The 21,554-nt window shown below is 41.0% G+C and overlaps 1 protein-coding gene across 2 annotated transcripts; it reads left to right on the top strand.

Moving 5' to 3' along the window:
• Positions 1 to 123: 123 nt before the first annotated feature.
• Positions 124 to 11,421, top strand: LOC124291103 (DNA/RNA-binding protein KIN17-like). Of its 2 annotated transcripts, none has more exons than XM_046728003.1 (11): positions 124 to 203; positions 1,257 to 1,393; positions 1,571 to 1,665; positions 3,030 to 3,196; positions 4,369 to 4,602; positions 5,088 to 5,139; positions 5,854 to 5,998; positions 7,441 to 7,563; positions 9,201 to 9,300; positions 10,252 to 10,352; positions 10,757 to 11,421. In XM_046728003.1, the coding sequence occupies exons 2-11, from the start codon at positions 1,274 to 1,276 to the stop codon at positions 10,820 to 10,822; spliced, it is 1,203 nt and encodes a 400-aa protein (XP_046583959.1). In that variant the 5' UTR covers positions 124 to 203; positions 1,257 to 1,273; the 3' UTR covers positions 10,823 to 11,421. The 2 variants fall into 2 exon arrangements, with proteins under 2 accessions (XP_046583959.1, XP_046583960.1); XM_046728004.1 differs by lacking the exon at positions 124 to 203 and adding an exon at positions 222 to 240.
• Positions 11,422 to 21,554: the final 10,133 nt, after the last annotated feature.

The following is a 21,554-nucleotide window of genomic DNA, read 5'->3' as shown; positions in this document are numbered from 1 at the left end:
GCTCTCTTTAAGACACAAAGAATAATTGAAAACAATCAGGTTTAACGAGAAATACTGCTGTTAATTGTGTTGCGTTGCAGTTCGTAGGAACAACCCAGTGTATCTTTTGTACTTCGTTCAAACGCTTCCGGAAAAAGTATTTCCGGTGTAAAGAGAACAGAAAGCGATATAAAGTTACATTTGTTTGATTATTTTGCCACTTTGTAAGTATACTGATGTGAAAGTGAATGACCACGAAAGGTAGTTTGAACTTTCTGAACACACTTACTAAATAAATCTTCAATTACACTGGTATAGATACTATATAGGAAATCTTTGCGATCTATCCTCCAGAACATTTCGCTGATCCAATGGTGTGAATCACCATGATCACTGTGATACGATAATCAGTTTTCATCAGTGTCCCCGTCACTTTGTCATTTACTTATAAAAAACCTGGCCTCTGGTTGTTGTCCACGAATTCATCACATCCCATTTAAGTTGTGTTATGAATTGAGTTTCGATTATCTACTTTTGGAGTTTTAATGCCAAGATGCACGAAAAAAGTTAATATTTTGTACCACACTGGTTTATTCATTCATGGAAATCAAGTGGCTGAAAACAGGTTTCATCATTCAAGTGCTGTGAACAGATCTGATACAGTGGCATACATCATCATACATACATTTATCTACATACATATAGCATGAAGTCTACATACATACATACATACTAACATCTGTTGATATGTGATCATCCCGCTTTGTTTTCCCTCGTTCACTGGATGTCAATATCAATGTCATCACCTCCCTGGGAGCCATGTTAGCACCCGAGTTAGTGTGGCATTCCCTGTACAGATCTGGTTGGGAATAGTCACAGTACTTTGTCAAGTTTCAGTAACCCATGCTTGGCCACCATCTGTAACAATGGGATCAGGGTTGTGAAGCAGGCTCTCTGTTGTGTGATCATGACGGGTATATTGACTTACATGTCACCTGTGCAGATCTGGTTTGGAATTGGTCTTCATCCCAATTAACAATGGGATCAGATCGACACATGTCACCCTATCCCTCATGATGCTGATGACTGATTGATTGTCTGGTCCAGACTCGATTATTTACAGCCCGCTGCCATGTAGCTGGAATATTGCTGAGTGTGGCGTGAAACAACAAACCAACCAAATTAACCATGTTAACAGTTCAAAGATAGAGTTTTCTAAGATATATTTATATAATCATAATAACTGACATAATGTTATTGATGTTATTTTGTTCCAGAAATATAATCAAGCAGAATGGGGAAGGAGAAAGGAGGTTTTTTAACTCCCAAAGCAATAGCCAATCGTATCAAAGCCAAAGGACTTCAGAAACTGCGATGGTATTGCCAGATGTGTCAGAAACAGTGCCGTGATGAGGTGAGATGACATGCTGTTGTTCGTCACTTTATTTAATCACTAGATTATGCCAGGTTCTTTGTGTTTGTTTATATTTGTTATTCATGATTACTCTCTCCTAAGTGGATTGAGCATACTCAGTCTCGATGTTATAACTTTGTCAGTGTGGATTCTATGTTTTGTACACTTTCATTCCAGAATGGCTTTAAGTGCCACATGATGTCCGAGTCCCATCAGAGACAGCTGCTGTTGTTTGCTGAGAACCCAGACAAATACCTTGATACATTTTCAAAGTAAGTTCACACACACATTAAGTACTCAAGTCAGTACTGAGGCAGACAGTTCCACAGGTCTGCAGGGTTTTACATAGCTCTTCGAAACTGGGAGTCCTTGGGACTCAGGGCATAGTTTTTTGAGAGTCCATTTCCAAAATTGGGGATCCATCAATTTGCATTAAATCAGTGATAATGAATGCTTCCCATTTGATAATGATTATGTTAAGATATGTGTTACTTTCAATGTCATTAGAATAATGCTTGTAAATAGAATGTTTATATTTTAATATGGGATATCATTACAAACTCAGAAAGTTCTTTCCCAGAAAAAAATTATATTGCGTCCACAAGGACACACAGGATTTTAGTTTGGGGGTACTTCACCAAATTTCTGCGTCCAATACGCAGGAATCTTGCGTCCATGTAAAACTCTGGGTCTGAGGTCTGAAACTAGACACAAATTACATGGGACCAATGTTTTACTTGCCGTATGGTCCAGTGTTATGTTCAAATTAAATCAAGTTTTTGCATAACAATACATTCATTAGTTACCGGTATTTATATTTTCATCTGTATTAAGAAAGGTAACCATCAAAAGATATGTATAGAGTTTTACTGCCTGCTGACTTCCTACACTATTAAAACATGGTGATTGGTTGCTATATGTAGTGTGCAATGAAAATTACATTCACAAATATAAAGTGCTTTTGATTATCTGTTTATTATTGTTAAAGTAGGTTTTGTCAGATGGCTATTTTGAATATTATATTACTTGTTACAACTTTCTATTTCTGAGAGTCGTTTTACCAGGGCTGTAAGGTCACAATACTATATGTATCCTAGTAATATGGGAGCAACACAGTTTCTATCCTGATACAGTATATTTGGATCAAAACTTCTCTCCATTTTCGCAGTTGAATCTCAAGCCCAAACAATTCATTTATAAATTTCCAACAGCGAAAATTGGATGTTAAACAATGTTAAAGGGGTGAAACATATTACATTGGGGCTCTCATGCAGATTCTGCTTTTTATAGCTTATGGGAAAATACTAGAAATCGGTATAAACATAATCTTGAATAGCTTGTGTTACGGTAGTTTTCATGTTTTCATGTCAGTATAACTTGTAACGTAATGTATTGTGATGCAGGAGCTGTAAATATTGTATTAAATTGTAAACCTTGTATCGCCAAACAATACTGTATTGTTGTATTGTTACACCACTACATTTTCATGAAATTCACTAAAAATATGTGGGTGGATTTTAATTTTGGTGTAACAGAATAAAGTTTTGATAAATTTCCTTAAATAAGGTGAGGTTTCTGTACTGATAGGATCCTGGTTAGTGCCATCCTATTTTCATGTATGTTATTTTTCTTCCAGAGATTTTCAGGATGGGTACTTGGAATTATTGCGGCGGAGATTTGGAACCAAGCGAGTCCATGCTAATATAGTGTACCAGGAATACATCGCAGATCGGGAACATGTCCATATGAACTCCACGATGTGGGAAACCCTCACCGAGTTTGTCAAGTGGTTGGGGAAAGAAGGTGAGTCTCCTTCCTTTCTGTATATCTGAGTATTTGGACCTAAATTCTACATTGATCATGTTGATATGCCACTATATACCAATCAGTCTAAATCTTTTAAACCAGTAGAACCAGCTTTGTATATCATTAATATGTTTACTTTTTGGTTTGTGTTTATGACATTATTTTTCCTTATCCTGACTCATGCTTTTTTGCTTACTCATTCTTCTCTTCTGAACAGTTAAGTGGAAACTTGAATCCCTTCCATTCCCTTAAAGGTCACATGCAACCAAAAAATCAAACATAATTAAAACACAATTATCACTTATTCATGACATATAATATACATTGCTGATTATGAAAAAACATATAAACAAGATTATAAGCGTATAATCGCAAATCAAAAGTGCAATATTTTGTACTTGGGTTTACTTCCCTCGAAACAAAGCACCCGGGATACCGAACTCAGTCAGAATCGGTGGGTGTGCACTCAAGTGTAACAAAGTCTTTCATTGGCTGGTTCATTTTGCCGATGCCCTCACGGCTCATTGTGTGTGTTTATATAGAGATGTTGGGTTTTGAAAATACATGCTCATTGTTTTGTGAATAACATTTTGCAATCAACAGAAATCATAACATGTCATGTGTACAAGTATCACACCTGCCTGTCTGTGTAATTACATCATGAGACAGAGACCGAACTTGGGGGCACGAGCCATAAATCAATGCTTATTACTGAATTCTTTTTGGAGATATAGGTAAAACATAAAACTGATGGAGAAGAAATTTATCTGATGATTACACTGAAGATTGGAAATATTACTACAAGTATGAACCCGTGAAGATCTGGGTTAGAATTGATCTTCAGCAACCCATGTGTTTCGTAAGAGGGGACTAACTGGATCGGGACACATGTTATCGTATTCCCAATTGCATAGATTGATGCTCATGCTGTTGATCACTAGATGTTTTGGTCCAGACTCCAATATTTGCAGACCACTGCCATATACTAGTAGCTGGAATATTGCTGAGCGCGACATTACACAACGACCAACCAACTATTATAATAATGACACTGTAAAACCCTTAAAATGGCCAGTTTCTACTAGTATTCATGATTTGTCAACTATGGGTCAGTCTGGCAAGTACTTTAGGACTAGTGTGAGTTTCTACCTCTGCCCTGTCTGTTGTAGGTGAGTGTGTGGTGGACTACACAGAGAAGGGCTGGTTTGTCCAGTACATTGACCGAGACCCTGAGACCATCAAGCGGCAGGAATCAGTCAAGGCAAAGGAAAAGATGGACATGGACGATGAGGAAAGAACGGCCAGATTTATCCAGCAACAGATTTCAAGAGCATCTCAGTCGGAGACCAAGTCCCACAATCCTGAGTTCACGGAACTGAAACGAGAGGACGAAGAAGAAAAGGGTAGGTTACTGTGTCACTTGGATATCCGAGCTGTTTAAAGGTAGACATCAAGCAATACCCAAAGACTAGAAGACCCAAAGTAACCTGTGACTTACATATGTCATATCTGAATTCTCAATCAACACTAGCATTATAAATACTTTTTTAAACTCTTACCATATTCACCATAATATGTCCCCAGGGACATGTTAGAATGAGTGAGTGAGTGAGTTCTGTTTTATGTCGCTTTTAGCAATATTCCAGCAATAATACGATGGGGAACACCAGTGAATTGGGCTTTTTGTATATCTTAGTTTGATAATTACACCCGAACTCAAGTACAAACACTCCATTTTAAAATATTCAAGAATATTCATACATGGATGCTGATTGATTCACTGAATACGCAGGTGAAACATAACAGTCCTTCCAGTAGCTGAAGTTACAGACTGTCTATCTACCGAAAGTAGCAGATTTGATAAACATGGCTGTTTGTTTCACTTCAGTTACTTTCTGTCTCGACTCCGGAGCTAAGAAGAAAGAAGAGGCAATGTTCAAGTAAGTTCACTATGTTCGTATGACTGGTGGAATCTCCTAGGTATTCGGGCATCATCATAAAATTTAGTCACACCATCATGAGGAGTTGTAAGATGAAAATAACTGGTTCTCAGTAGTGGTGATCCGATTAATGCAATCAGAGATTGGTTGGTAAAATTGCAATCTCGATTTCTCTTGATAACAAGTTGGAATCTTGTTTTCATTAACAATATGTTCACAGTTTTGGGTAAGAGTCCCTACAAGCTTGATTCAAAGACAAATGTTAAAGATTCAACTGTATGTTCTGCTACATTTTAAAGTCACATTTTGCCAAAACACCCCAAAAGAACTACATGTTTTTGTCCTGGAATAATGCCAAATTTCATATTGAAGATTTCTTGATATTGCACATTTTGTCACATTTGTTTACTGGAATAATGCCTTTTATTAAAGATTTTGGTTGTTTCGTTGTGCACCGGCGGCTTCGGCTATAGCTTATGATATCAATCACTGCTACGTGGTGACCTGTAAATAATGCAGAAGTGGTCGTTGTTCCTCCGATATGTATATCAGGTACCGTTTGCATGCAGGGCAGTGGGGTAGCCTAGGTTACAGCATTCTCACATCACACTGAAACCCGGGTTCGATTCACCTCATGGGTACAATGTGTGAAGCTCATTTAGAGCCCCTAATGATTTGTCATGTCCTGATGTTGGTGTTGGTTCTGTGATTCAGGAAGCCCCAGGATAACCCTCTGAAGAAAGTGGACAGCAAGTCAGTGTTTGAGAAGGGGGAGAGTTCTCGGCGGGAGGGGAAGATTGACACGGGGGCAGAGATGAGGGGACAGAAGCGGAAAAGTGCACTGGGTGAAATCATGGAGGTCAGTCAGTACACAACAGATCCGTGAAGATCCGGGCCAGAATCGATCTTCAGCAACCCATGATAGTCATACAAGGCCATTAGCGGGATCGGATGGTCGGGCTCGCTGACTTGGTAGACACATGTCATCATATCCCAGTTGCGTAGATCAATACTCATTATGTTGATCATTGGATTGTCTGTCCCAGGCACAATTATTTACAGACTGCCGCCATATAGCTGGAATATTGCTGAGTGTGGGGTTAAACAACAAACCAACCAACCGACCAACCGGTACACAACAGACATGTTTTGTTTAGCTGGAAATGCACTCACAACCATAATAACCCAAGGGACTAGTAATTTCTTAGAGTGACGACAGTGCCATGAGATTAGTCTAAGGACTGTGTTTTTCTCAACCGTCCTCCCGTTTAGATTACAATTGTTCAACATCAACCCCACCCAGACACAGACCACCTGTATATAATAAATAAATGGTGAAAATGTATTGTTTTTTCATAGTCCCCTTAATCTCACTGGCCTCCCCTTCCTATAATAAATTACCAGTACCTATCACATGTGGACTTTGTTCCAGAATTTAAATCAAAAGCAGGTAATTTTGATCACCGAAATGAAAATGGTAACAAGCTTTTAAGCTTCAGTGAACACTACTGTTATTGCTTGCCTAACATTTTGGTCACTGCATCATATTAAGCGATATATTTTAACTTTACCTGATGTTTTACAAGTTCTGTTTTCCTGATATCTGAACATATGTAATTAGATTGCAATACTTACGTGGTCACAAGTGAAGATTTATCTAGAATTGGTTTAAAGCAGTTAATGAAAGTAGAGGATTAGGCTTGTTGTCTTGGGTAATGCATGTCATTGTATATCAGATGTATATTTCAATGCTCATGATGTTAATCACTGGATGGTCTGATCCAGACTCGAACATTTACTGCCATCATATTGCTTTCATATTGCTTGAACTATTGCTGAGTGGAAGAAGATTGGTCGTAGTGACTTAAAAGCAAATCATAAAATGTCGAACACAAACAATTCTGGAACACTTGGTTTCATTGACAATATTTTCACATGGATGGTTTTCATTTTAACGCTTTTAGCAATATTCAAGTCATGATTGAATTTATCTTAAAGATTCCAGAAATTTATGTTTCTAACATTAGTCATCCTAAAGATGTGAAATTTTGGACCCCCAGAAGAAACCCCTTATTTTAATGTGCTAATAAATGACACTAACTAATTATTTTCGATGATTAAACGGTAGTAATGAACCAATCATCAATTATGAGATTTTAACCAATTCCCAACACTAGTTAAAACAAACAAAAACACAAACAAACAAACTCAAGGTAGTGAGATATGTGTAAATACCACAGGGGACCTAGTTTTTGATAACTCTAGCCTCAGATGTTGAAGTTGTGTCTGTTTTGTCCCCAGTTCGAGGAGAAGAAGAAGGAGAAGGTCAACCGGAAGGACTACTGGCTCCAGAAGGGTATTGTTGTCAAAATTGTGTCCAAGAAACTGGGGGACAAGTTCTACAAGAAGAAGGCTTATGTAAAAGTAAGAGAAGTGTTTTAGTTTGCTGCTGATAGAATACATCTTGTATGCTGAACAGTATTTTGACATAAATGACATCTAGAAAATAACTGCGGTGAAAAAATCCTTTATTACTCAATGTAAAACTAAACCACTTCAGGAACAGCGTGATGTATAACATCAGCCGTTAAAGACTTGTAGCTGAGGGATAATAAACTGTATCTGCACAAACCATTTCCTATCTTTTGCTGCAACAATGCCATTTTTATTTAAGATGTTTGGAATATTGAGCGGCGTTCAGTCAGTCAGTTGTGCAACAGCTGTATAACTTCAGTAGCTTGTAGCTGAGGGATAATGTATGTTTTTTTCACAAAATTTAACCAGCAAGCGGTTCGTTTTCAGTGCTCGTGCTCCTTTTTGAAGCCAGTCAGAATTTGATGAAATATACTGAACAGCAAAAGAAACGCAACTTTCGAAAAAATGAAATCTCATAAAAGTAAGCGTTCATGTCTATGGAACGTTCATGGTAAAGTGACGTGAATGAACCCAGATGAGATGATGTCATGCAATTTGACGTCCATATGAGACAATCGCACAAACACACCCACAGTGCAGCAAAACCATAATTTTAGCACGTGCATTTACGGTTCTGGATGGAAATCATGCATTTCACTCTGAGGTATCCTTTATAAAGGTTTGTGTAAAAAAAAGTTCAGTATTGACGCTAAGAGGTGTACACGCCACACAAACGATGCGTAGACCAACGACTGAGCAGAGGGGAATGGCCATTGGAAAGTTGCACGGAGGTAGCTCTGCAACCGCTGTAGCTAGACAATTGGGCTGTCATCTTACCACATTACACGGCTTGCTCAACGTAATCAGCAAACCGGGTTGCTGCTGATTGTCCCCGTACTGGACAGCCACAAGTTGCAATTTATGCGCAAGATCGGTTCATCCGGGTCACTCATCTAAGGAACCGAACTGAAGCAGCAACAGTTACAGCAGCCTTAGTTCATGGGTCAAGGGGAGCAGTGTCCAGCGATACAATTAGGCGTCGTCTTCGGGCTGCTGGAATCCACTGCCGACGGCCATATGTGGGGCCAAGTTTGACCTGTCAACAACGCCAGCTACGTTTACAGCCCTCACACAGCAAGGGTGTCGATGGATTATCTGTCTCAGAACAACATTAACGTTCTTCCATGGCCATCTCTTTCCCTGGATATGGCTCCCATTGAACATTCTGGGAACGAAATTGGACGGAGGATTGCTGCAGGTAGACAGCCACTCACACTTGCACAATTGGAATAGGGATTGGTGTTTGAGTGGAACCACTTGCCTCAGGCATTCTTTCAGACTCTAGTGAACTCAATGAGGTGACGTTGCACGGCCTGTGTGCAAGCTAAAGGTGGCTATACACGCTACTAAAGAGACTGTCACTTTTCGCGTTCAAGGGTATATCCATTTGAAGGACTGTGATCAATTTGAACTTATTGCAAGTCAATGTCAACAGCAACTTTCAGCAGTTAAATTGACAGTGTTTTCTATAGAATAAATGACTGAACATAATTTTGGTTGTCTTCTATTGAAAAATTTGGCAAAAAGCTAGACTTGCGTTTCTTTGAAATGTCAGTACCATCCAATGTTGATTTTTAATGTTCCAGGAAGTAAAGGACTTGTACACAGGGATCGTCAAGACACTGGATTCAGGTGACACCATCAAGGTGGACCAGACCCATGTTGAAACAGTCATACCTGCTATAGGTAATGTCGTTAACTCTAAAAGTGTTCTCCTGAGACAGTCATACCTGCTATAGGTAACGTTAACTCTAAAAGTGTTCTCCTGAGACAGTCATACCTGCTATAGGTAATGTCGTTAACTCTAAAAGTGTTCTCCTGAGACAGTCATACCTGCTATAGGTAATGTCGTTAACTCTAAAAGTGTTCTCCTGAGACAGTCATACCTGCTATAGGTAATGTCGTTAACTCTAAAAGTGTTCTCCTGAGACAGTCATACCTGCTATAGGTAATGTAGTTAACTCTAAAAGTGTTCTCCTGAGACAGTCATACCTGCTACAGGTAATGTAATTGTTCCCCTAAATAGTGTTCTCTTCGAAGGTTATTCTAGGGCAGGATATGTCCTCATCATCCATGTAAAGGCAGTTATACCGGTCTTTATCCACTTGTCTATGAGGTTAAGTGTAGTAACATTCTGTTCTGTCAGGTAAACCTAGCTTATAATAGTTTTATATGTGATAATACTCAACTTTACTGAAAATGATATTAAGTTTAGGAGTAATTGAGTAAGGTTTTAAAACATACTCTAGAAATTGTCCCGTGAAGATCTGGATTAGGCTTGCTTTTCAGTAAGAGGCGACTAACAGGATCGGGTGGTCAGGCTCACTGACTTGGTTGACACATGTCATCGGTTCCCAATTGCACAGATCGATGCTCGTGCTGTTGATCACTGGATTGTCTGGTCCAGACTCGATTATTTACAGAACACCTCCATGTAGCTGGAATATTGCTAAGTGCAGCGTAAAACTAAACTCACTCACTCACTATTCTGACAGTAACAAGGGGCTTCACACATTGCATCTTCTGAAATTAGTTCTTATTCAATGAGCTGATAATCTATGAAGCATCATCTATTGACCTTGACCTTTTCATCTCTTGACTTTGACTGAAAGTGCATCATTATCGGCTGTGATTCAGGCAAAGAAGTGATGGTTGTGAATGGAGCATACCGAGGAGAGAGGGCGGTACTGGAAGACATTGATACCAAGAAATTCTGTTGCACCATCAAAATAAACTCAGTAAGTTGACACACCTATCACACCATTTGAAGGTTGATTTGGGGAAGCTTTAGGTTGACTATGTGACAGCATCCTTTAGATGTTCCAGATCAAGGGTTGAATGACTGATTCACAATTGTGATTTTGTGCCTTGGCTATATACTTGCAACATTATCGTAAACATAATCTAAATCATGCAGATTGAAGTACCCACCAGCCATGAAAGATTAGCTGTAATCCTATGAAAAAATCAGATGCCCTTTAAGTGGTATATGTTTAGTAGCATATTTACATGGGTAATTTAGTTGCAGGCGATATTTTCATGACATGGCGGTTGATATTGTCCTGGTCAGCTGTGCATGTGTGTGATATTGATATGTAGGAACCTGTAATCATACGTAACCCCTCTGTTTCCATGGTTTCAGGGCTTGATAACAGGTCGTGTTGTTGAAGGCGTACAGTATGAAGACATAAGCAAGTTACACACGTGACCATAGGCTCATCCGTTGCTTTGTAGCTGGGAAAGAAGGAATCCCAAAGATCAGTGTCTTGGTTTGGATGTTCAGAAATTGCTGATCTAGAGGTCAAGGTCGACAGTTTCTGAGTGACAGCTTGATTCACAGTGGCAGGGATCTTGAACATCTCTGATCTGATCCCTCCGTGCACTGTCCAAAGGGAGACTAATCTTAGTGCCATAGGCTGTTGGGTATCTGTATCCAGCAAACTTTGGATAACATTGCTGACATACTTATCAGCCCTTTGACACATTCAAAGAAAAATACCAGAACAACATACCTGTGCTGGCACAAGAGTATCTGGAATTCTGACAGGACAAGCGGGATTCAGGATATTCAACAGTTTTATCTCTATCTTCCTCTCTCAACATTTCCTTGTAATTGTATTGAAATGTTGGAAGAGGAGTAAAATCATTTTACATCTACTAAAACATAAGTCATCATCATGGCTAAGTGTTGATGACTTTAACATGTTGAACGAGGCATGTGAGTATTTCCTGGAGGAAAAGAAGATTGTGATTGAAAGATAAACTGTACAGCAGTTTACTGGACAATTGTGTATAAAAAGTTGCTACAATAAATATCATATTTAGAGAAACAAAATATATTATGCATTTTCTGTCAACTGTCGTTTCGATCCGTGAGTAGATGCAATATATATGATTGTGAATTCTTTGAATAATGTGGACCAAAGTTATAATTATTGGTAACTGCCAGTTGTCTGTGGTCTGTGTTTGCCGCGATTAGGACCCCATCGCAGGGGATCGGCTTATGCACGAAACACCATTTTGACACTGATTTTAAGGGTCAAGTTTGGGGGTCGTCTTATCCATGGGGTCGGCTTATAAACGGTAATATACGGTACTCAATGGCATGTGTTGGTCAATGTCACTATTCCAGTGGAGACTTTCTGTGAAAGAGTTCATAGTGCCTGTCACAATATTTGTCCATATTTATTCCTCTATGACTTCATACCTTGTATCAGATTGCTATAGAACATCATTTAGCTGTAAATATGGAGATATGTGATTCTGTGTGAGAGTATAAAGAGGAGTTGGGGGTGGGGGGTTAAAGATGAGGAATAAAGACAATGTTCCAGTAGTCTCCAGTATTGCTTTGTTTAATTTCAGAGTGCATATGTTTTATGGAACTTTATTTCGAGCATTATTACATTTTTCACCCTGCAGGTATGTTTCAATCCTATGAATGTATGTTTCTTTATTTTGTCAGTAGGACAACTGGGGTTTTGGATGAAGGGATCAAAGCCTGTGAATTCCCTACCCACAAACAGGCTAATAGCGTTTTACACAATCACTTACACAATTCTGATTCCTACATCCTCTCCTCTATGATCAAAACCGCCTCCCGTGGTGTGGTGTTTAGAGCATCTGCCCAGAGAAAGGTCACGGTTCAATCCCTTGCCACATCATGCCAAAAGATGTCAAAATATGGTACTTGTTGTTCCCTGCCTGGCGCTCGGCATTAATGGGTAAAACGAGGACTGGTCGGCTCGGAGTCAGTATAATGTGTCTGAGTGGGGTATTCATGCTTAACTGCGGCATGGTATCTCAGTGGGCTAGCACTATAAAACCAGCTTCAGTCTGGCCTAGTACAAGCAGCACCACATACACACACGTCATATGAGCGAAATATTCTTAAATATACTAGGCACATAAAGAAACTGTGCATTGTCAGAATATTATCCCAGTTGATAAGTACGATAACAATGTCAAAGGTACATATAAACTTTAATGGAGGGATCATGAGACCATAACAAGTCGGGAGAATTTCAGTTGAAAAGTCAATCACAATGACGTCACGAGTCCACAAGCGGGACAGGGGACATACGACCATGTCACAAGCTCAATAACGGGTATCACCATCGGCATTGAGAACAGCAGTGCATCGACGATGCACAGAGCCGATCAAACGTGCAAGGAAGGCTTGTGGGATGTCACGCCCTTCTCTCAAGTTCTGTTGCAAGGTCAAGGACGTTATCTGGCGGATGAGGAAGACGGCGTAGACGTCGATCCATCTCGTCCCAAACATGCTCTATCGGAGAGAGATCCGGTGAATTTGCAGGCCAAGGCAGTAAGGCAACGTTGTGGTGTTGCAAGAAATCCATAGCAACCCTTGCCGTATGAGGGCGGGCATTGTCCTGTTGGAATGTTAACCCAGGGCCAGGACGTTGCAGAAAAAGGAATTGCCACAGGTCGAAGAATCTGTTCCCTGTAGCCCACACCAGTTAAGTTGCCCTGAACAATCACCAAAGGAGTTCTTTGGCGTGCTGTTATTCCACCCCAAATCATCACGGAACCACCACCAAAGCGATTCCCTCTCAAGACACAGGCCTGTGCATAACGTTCTCCCACGCGTCTATAGGCACGTTGACGTCCATCACTATGGGAAATGTTAAACCTGGACTCATCTGTAAAAATAACATTTCTCCACCAAAACAAGGGTCTGCGGACATGATTTCGGCACCACATTCGGCGAGCTTGTCGATGACGTTGTGTCAGGATAGGCCGTATGGCGGGACGTCGTGGTCTGGTCCCGTGATGACGTAAACGTTGTCGAACTGTGTTGGGGTGGATACGGCGAAGTCCTGGGATGGTTCGGGCAGTCATCACTGCAGTCTGAAACCTGTGGCGAAGATGGGTCACCCTTATCAATATGTCCTGTCACGGCGTTGTTACACGTGGGCGTCCAGAACGTGGCCGATCGATGACGTCATTTGTGTTGTGGTAGCGTCTTACCAGTGCAGAAATGGTGTTCCGGTGGCAGTGGACATGTGCAGCCACTTGTCGTTGAGACATTCCCCCACGGACCATCCCAATGGCCTCATGACGTTGTGCAGACGTGAGCCTTGCCATGCTATGCGTTTCAATAGCCGTTTAATTTTTTGAACGATCGCAAGGGCAGGGGTTGAGCTTTCCAAAGTGACAGTATTGTGTGGCATTCATTTGCTCTGTTTCTCTTTCCCGAATGCACGTGCAACAACGTATTGCACGTCTCAAGGACGAACCCACTGACGTCACGGAACATGGCACGTGCATACATGTTGGATACATGTCACTAATCTCTGAGTTTAAATCCTTATGTGTCTACACAGGTTTGATAAATTTAGATTTTAAATTTTTGTATGCACAGTTTCTTTATGTGCCTAGTATACAATGTTAGACTCCAATTCACCCTTGTGATCTAAATCATGCAGTTTTGAAGTATTTAGTGCTGGACATTAACACAGGCTGAAAAAGGCACCCTCCTTCATTTTAACATTTGGCCTGGTGGGCGAGCTGTCTAAGGCGCCGGGCTAGTAATCCAGCGAGCTTGAGGTGCCGGGATCGAGCCCACCTGTGTAAAAACCTTGGCGTCAGCGTTGTGTGCAGACTCTTTCAGTGTTGTCACAACCCCTACTGTACAGTACACAACCCTGTGCACTTAAAAGAACCCACGAATCCGTTGGTAAATGACCAGATGGTGACCACATGAATACGTGCAAACACCCAGTACAGCAACATGCAGTAAACTTGGACAAAGTACTGTGACTATGTGTCCCAGTCCACCCAACTGCGAATGGGTACCTTGTAAGGATGGGAAAGCCACATTAAGTTAATCCGGTTAGTGGCTGCAAGAGTTGTATGCTCCCCGGGAATTGAGATTGATAAGGGCAGCATTTTCATTTTTTGTGTTTCTCATCGTCGGACCGACCCTTCTAATATTATTGCCAGACAAGCCCCCCAAATAAAAACAAACAAAACAAAACAAAAAACACAAAAAACCCCAAACCCCAAACACACCCAAAAAATAAAATAAAAAATAAATAAACAATAAAACAACCAAGCAAAAAAAAAAACAACTTTTTTTTCCATTCCAACACCGCCGACTCCAACCTAAAACGTGTCGCCTCGTCATATAAAATGCTTAACTAAAATGTTTTAATCAGTCGCTGCCACAAGTCCAGAGTACGCGAGAAATTGTAATAAGAATTACAATAAATGAGAATCAAGAACATTATTCGGATAATTTTGTCTTTAGTTTGTTGGTTTTTGTTTTTTTCCCTCGACCGACCGACCCATGTTCAGAATTTGGTGGGTACGCGAAACATAAAAAAAACATGATGCCCTAATACGAAGTGCCGTTGAGATTGACATCCGGTGATCGAGGGAAAAACAAAGCGCCTGTGAGCAGCCAAGCTGGAGATCGGCGCTATATAAATACAAAATTATAATAATAATATATAATACCACATGATCGTTTTATATTCACATATGTCGTACTAATATATGTGCCTGCAGAATAATATTTGACCATTAACGTAAGTTATAGTGTAAATCTGACGTAAATCATAGTGAAGCAGCTGCAAGTGAGTACGTGAGCAGTGTTGAATCTCCCGGCACAAATATGGAGACCGTAATTGTCAAACGACAAATAAATGTGTACGACATCCAATGGCAGCCAGTAAGACAATTTTGCCCCATTCCAAATATTTCTGTTCTGTTTGTTGTCCCCCGCCGCGACTGGGGACTTAACGAGATATCTCATGCAATGTTGTACCCAATGTCTTCAAATTTGGTGAGTCCACATTGGGGGATTACGCAGACACCAGTCGACGTGGGTGACTTTGACCCTATCTTCAAGGTCACCATGACACTTTGACCCCTTTTCAAAATCATGTAAATGCGATATCTCATAAAATGTTGCACCCAATTTTAGCCTCCGAGTTGAGGAATATATTGCCATTTCTTACAAATTTGATGTCAGGAATTAACATAACAGGTATCGGGGTAGGGTAGGGTAATAGGGGGTGGGGTACCCGGGTAGAAACTATGAATCAATTTGGGCCTGTCCCAGCCCTTATACACACTGATACTGACAGTGGCGTGTGCATCTGCATCTATACATTCAAATCTACTATATTCCTGAAATATCTACCAAGTTGACCATCACTAAAAAACTACATCACACAAAAGGTAATCTTCTATGAGGCAAAAAGATAAAAAGTAGTAAATATGTTATATTTCATTTTTCTTTAGCGACGGAGAACATTGCCATGTTAGTGGCAAACACTTGTTTAATTGTTTGTTTGTTGTTTAACTCCGTACTCAGCAATTTTCCAACTCTATGGGGGCGGTTTGTACATAGTACTCGAGTCTGGGCCAGACAATCTAGTGATCAACAGCAGGAACATCGATCTACGCAAGTGGGATACGATGACATGTGTCAACAAGGTCAGCGAGTCTCACCAACCGATCAATCGGCTCTTACGACAATGGATCAACAGACACTCGGGTCAAATCAACATATTTAAGCTTTACCGATATCAAATGACACAAGGATAAGTTTCCATTTATCATCAAAAATCATTCTTCCAATTTTTGTTTTGTTATTAAAACAGTTATTGTCTGCATCTTGAGTGCGAGACGTGCAGTAATGGGCTTCAATGGCAGAGAGATTAGTGATGTCATTTGATTGTGACGTCACGTAATCGATGACGTGTGGTCGGCAAACATTCATCTGCATTGTAGATCACCATAAACCAACAGAAACTGTCCTTCCGAGAGAAATAAAGAACAATGCCATATGTCTAAACCACATGGCTACGTTATGCAACCAAGTCAAAACAAGGATTACACAACAGTCTCGTTTCCTGTCGACTGGGTTCCGTCCTATTGCGCAACTTAGTACAATAACCAGTCCAGAATTTTTAGACCAATTCACTGGATACATAAATATTATTCAGTATTATTTGATACATCTAAGCACTTGTATATTGCAACACTACGCTGCTTATAATCCTTGCAAACACGTCGTGCAGCGTGCTCTGTGGTACAGCGTGCTCTGACAAACGGAATTCTGGAAATCGTGTACATCTCAAAATGAGGCTCTGCCGCCAGAAACGTTTGGCGGTCTCGTACGGACTTAATATTATATCATTCACATTGTGCGTTACAAAACCACACTGAATAAGCGCAAAGAACACGTATGAGCCAGATGACTTGTGAATAATTTTACGACCTCATCAAACAGGGGCAGTCTGTGACGTCTTAATTAAGGTCATGCTGTCTACACCTCGCCATAACATATAGAAATACGATGTTATTGAAGTTTAAAATTAAAATTAACTTGTAAATACCATTTTCTTATGAAACAAGGAATTGAAATTCAGTGTAACCACAGGTGTTTGTGGTGCCTCTTTTCACGTTCACACGAGAAAATTCGGATTGGCTGAAAAGTAGGTCATTGTCTGAATAGGTTAATGAGACTCATGTTTCGGTCTTGCAAGACAAGATAAGTTATCATCCGTCCTGCTAAATCGGTCGGGAAGAAAGAAGATGCCGTTATCACACCTTTTAATAAAGTCCAATTTGTAAAGCCATTTCTTAGATCTTTTGAGATGAAGACATATACAGTCGTGACATTTGTACTTGAAGCTACGATATCTACTGAAGTAATTCAAAATGTCATCCACCAGCTAAAGACAAGAAAACTGTTCCGAAAAATATGAATTTTTAAGAAAAGAAATCAGCCAGTAAGGGGGTCTTCTCGGAACAGTATATTTAAACAACTTAATTGATAACACTTTTTCCTTCCAAGTTCTTGGTTTTATGATTACTGTTTTGTTTTTGTTATGTTATTATTACTTAAACCTACGACCCGTGAAGATCCGGGGTAGAATAGGTCTTCAGCAACCCATGCTTGCCACAAAAGGCGACTATGCTTGTCGTAAGAGGCGACTAACGGGATCAGGTGGTCAGGCTCGCTGACTTGGTTGACCCATGTCATTGATTGATTCTCATGATGGTGATCACTAGATTATCTGCTCCAGACTCGATAATTTACAGACCGCCGCCATATAGCTGGAATATTGCTGAGTGCGGCGTAAAACTAAACTCACTCACTCTTACCGCGATTTTCAGGTCCTGTGAAGTTTGTTTTGATACTACACTCTGTTGATTGGCTCTGTGTGTGTGTGTGTGTGTGTGCGTGCGTGTGCGTGAGTGTGTGTGTCAAGTTACGTACATAAATAATACGACCACCTGATATACGTCACACCACAGTAGGTATTTAGGGTTTTTCTGTCGAACATGTAATAGTGCTTATTCGTAAAAAGACAATTCCATTGTCAGCCCTTAACACATTGTCTTACTTTGTGCTGCATGTATACACCCCATCTGCTGTTCGATAGTGCATTAAATATTCACCTGTAAAACGCTCTGTCACAATGGTGGATTTGAAAGACCATAACTCACTTATGGAACGTAACCCAATACCAAGGAAAAACGTCATGTCGCTTCTCATCGTCTTGGTAAACAAGTTCCTAGACCTACACAAGGCCGGGATTAAAACGATCTTTGCGCTAACAGGTCGATATCACTTACTTTGTTTGTAAGCCCATGGGCTTGAAGCACGTATGGCAAACAATGGATCAGTATTTTAGAATTCTTATTCTTTGATGCCATTACGCCATTCAGTCTGGTTTCCGCAAAAAATCGACATTGTATCGCTTGAAATCTATTAAAGTTTTCTATGTAAATAAACCCCGTGAAGATCCGGGTCAGAATTGATCTTCAACAACCCATGCTTGTCGTAAGAGGCGACTGACGGGATCGGGTGGTCAGGCTCCTGACTTGGTTGACACATGTCATCGTATCCCAATTGCGCAGATCAATGTTTATGCTGTTGATCACTGGATTGTGTGGTCCAGACTCGATTATTTACAGACCGCTGTCATATAGCTGGAATATTGCTGAGTGCGGCGTAAATAGAGAATACTACACGAGGTCTCATTACATACGAATTATACGAAACGAGTGTCCTTCCTATGGTATCTGACCGAGCGAAAGCGAGGTCAGATAACATAGGAAGGTCACGAGTTTCGTATAATTCGTATGTAAATAGGAAGGACACTCGTTTCGTATAATTCGTATGTAATGAGACCGAGTGTGGTATTTTATTTATTACCCACGTATTACATGCATTAAACTGACAAAATAGCGTATTTTTGTTAATATTTTGGTTTCAAACCGAAACCGGTTTCATTAAGAGGTTGCGGAAGAGTTTTGTACTGTAGTACAATATTTGCATGACGTCACTGTAATGACGTCACTGCCTTGGTAACCGACGTCACGATGCATGTCAGTTGTCATCGCCTCGTACAGCCTCCTACAGTAAACTACTCCGTAGCACCCCGTTTCTTGGTTTGCAGTTGCTTCATTCGGCTAACATCACTGGTGGAAACATTGCGTTTATGTTTTTCGACGGATATAATGTCTCAGTTCGACTCACAATTAAACAGCGACACGGCAACGTTCGCAATGTTTACATTCCCACAATGCATTTAAGTTGTAGAATGAATGAATTCACGTGTTTGTCATGGATGAAAAAATAGTTACGTCAGAATATGACCTAATTGAGAGGTCATCGGTTATCCAATCAAATCGTTAGAATCTCAGGTCAAGTCGTTACGACACAGGTCAACGCGATACGACCCTCGTGTGACGTACGAGATTAGTATGCAACTACCAATACGTTGACCACGCGGGTAATAAGAGATTAGTATGCAACTACCCATACGTTGACCACGTGGGTAATAAAACAACAAACTAACCCTGTTCCTGTTTGTTACAGTCTCTAGTACTGTTACAGTGTTGTGGTCTCGCTTCTTACCGCGATTGGCAGTTCCCGTGAAGATCGTTTTGATGCTTTGCTTTGATTGCCTACTGACTTTGTGGGCATGTGAAGTTATGTGCATAAATTAAACAATCCCCTAATACACGTCACGCCACAGTATGTATTAAACTATACTTCGCAAGACAAAAATAAATACATAAAAGAAATAGCGAAAAAAAGAAACGCGAAAGTGGTTATATACTTTATGCATTATACTGACTGACTTTGGTTTTACGCCGCTTTTAGCAATATTCCAGCAACATCACGGCGGGGGACACCAGAAAAGGGCTTCACACATTGTACCCATGTGGGGATTCGAACCCGGGTTTTCGGCGTGACTAGCGAACGCTTTAACCACTAGGCTACCCTACCGCCCCTTATGCACTATGCAAATAGTCAACAGATCATACTACATTGTTCACACTTGGCACAGGTCATTGTTCATCCTGGCACACTAGAATTGATCGAATGTTAAGACGATGGTCAACTGTTCTTAATATCTTCTATGGCCCCGATGAGAGTCCAGAACTGCCAATTTGGACTGGAGGAATCTTCACCCACGCTTCCCGTACTTTATTCTACCTGCACAAATCACTGTCAATGCATGCACACGCGAGAAATGGGCATCGTCGCCCCATGGAACTAATCATGGACAATGTTCAACCACTCAGTGCTTGTGCCAGCTGTTGGAAGTTCTGGTCAGTGGGGCCAAACAACATAGTGTGAGGCTGTATCACACGTAACCTACCAGGCTAAAGAAAGTTATCCCCGATTTTACTTGATCAAAAAATTAGAAGCAAAGACGTATGTGAGATTTATGATAACAGGAGTCATCAATAGCGAGTGTGACCACGTTGAGCACCCATACACGCCAACTCACGTCACCTCATTGACGTCGTCAGTCGGCCGATGACGTCAGTAGGAATCCTGTTCCATAAGTCCAAGAGTCTGTTCAACTTCCTGTCGGTTCGCTGGAGGAGATACACGCTGTCTCAGCTGACGATCAAGATGATCCCAGAAATGTTCAGTGGGATTCATGTCTCTAGAACGTGCTGACCAAGGCAATACGTTGACGCTAACCTTGTGCAGGTATTCTCGAACAATTCGGGCGGTGCGAAGCCTTGCGTTGTCGTGCGGCAATATGACTCGTCTTGGCTGTTGTGGAATAAAGGGCACCACAAAAGGTCTCAACACTTCATCCCTGTATGGCTGGGCATTCAGATTTCTTCGGATGATAACCAGTCTTGTTGATCTGTGGCCACAAATGACGCCCCATACCATGACGCTTTCTCCATCGAAGGGATGAACTTCTTGAACGCAGTTTGGCGCCAGTCGCTCTCCTCTACGTCGAAAAAACTCGAACTCTGCCATCGTTTCTGAACCGACTTTCATCTGTAAAGAGCTCTCTCTCCCAGTCACGTCCCTGCCATCGACGTACAGTTCGTGCCCATTGCAGTCTGCGTGGACGGTGTAGACGGGTCAATGCCATTCCATGGAAGGGGCGGTAGGCTCGTATACCAGCCATACCAAGTCGTCGAAGGACTGTTCGACTGTTGATGGCGTATCCTAGTGCTGTCGCCGCAGTTGACGAATCTATTCCGGAAGTGGATCTGCCGGATGTAGCGGTCTTCGGCCGGCGTCGTGACTTGGTCTTCCCGATCTTGGCGATCTTGGGTCTGGCCTGTTTGCTGGTAGCGGTTTATCAGTTTGCTGGTGGCGGCCTGGCTGTAGTTGAAGCTTCTTGCCAGCTGACGTTGTGAAGCCCCTATATTGATCATACCGATTGCGCTGTCTCGTTGCACTTGCGTAAGTCTTGGCATATTCATGGTGACTTTTTGGTTACTGCATGCTTGCTCTGTCTGACATTGGTATTTATGACACAATCATGCAAGTGCATTTGGACCAATGTCCGACAACTACGTTTTTCACGTTTTGAAAAATGCATCAATACAGAGGACAACCGTTCACAATTTAATCAACGGCGTGCAATCACGGTGTCGTGCATGTATCACGCAACATGGCGTACACATGGTGA

Source organism: Haliotis rubra, unplaced genomic scaffold (assembly GCF_003918875.1).
Source record: "Haliotis rubra isolate DU_JTF1 unplaced genomic scaffold, ASM391887v1 Scf481, whole genome shotgun sequence".
In the NCBI taxonomy this organism is placed as follows: Eukaryota; Metazoa; Mollusca; class Gastropoda; order Lepetellida; family Haliotidae; genus Haliotis; species Haliotis rubra.
The sequence above is the reverse complement of the archived record's forward strand: the minus strand, read 5'-3'. Positions and strand labels throughout refer to the sequence as shown.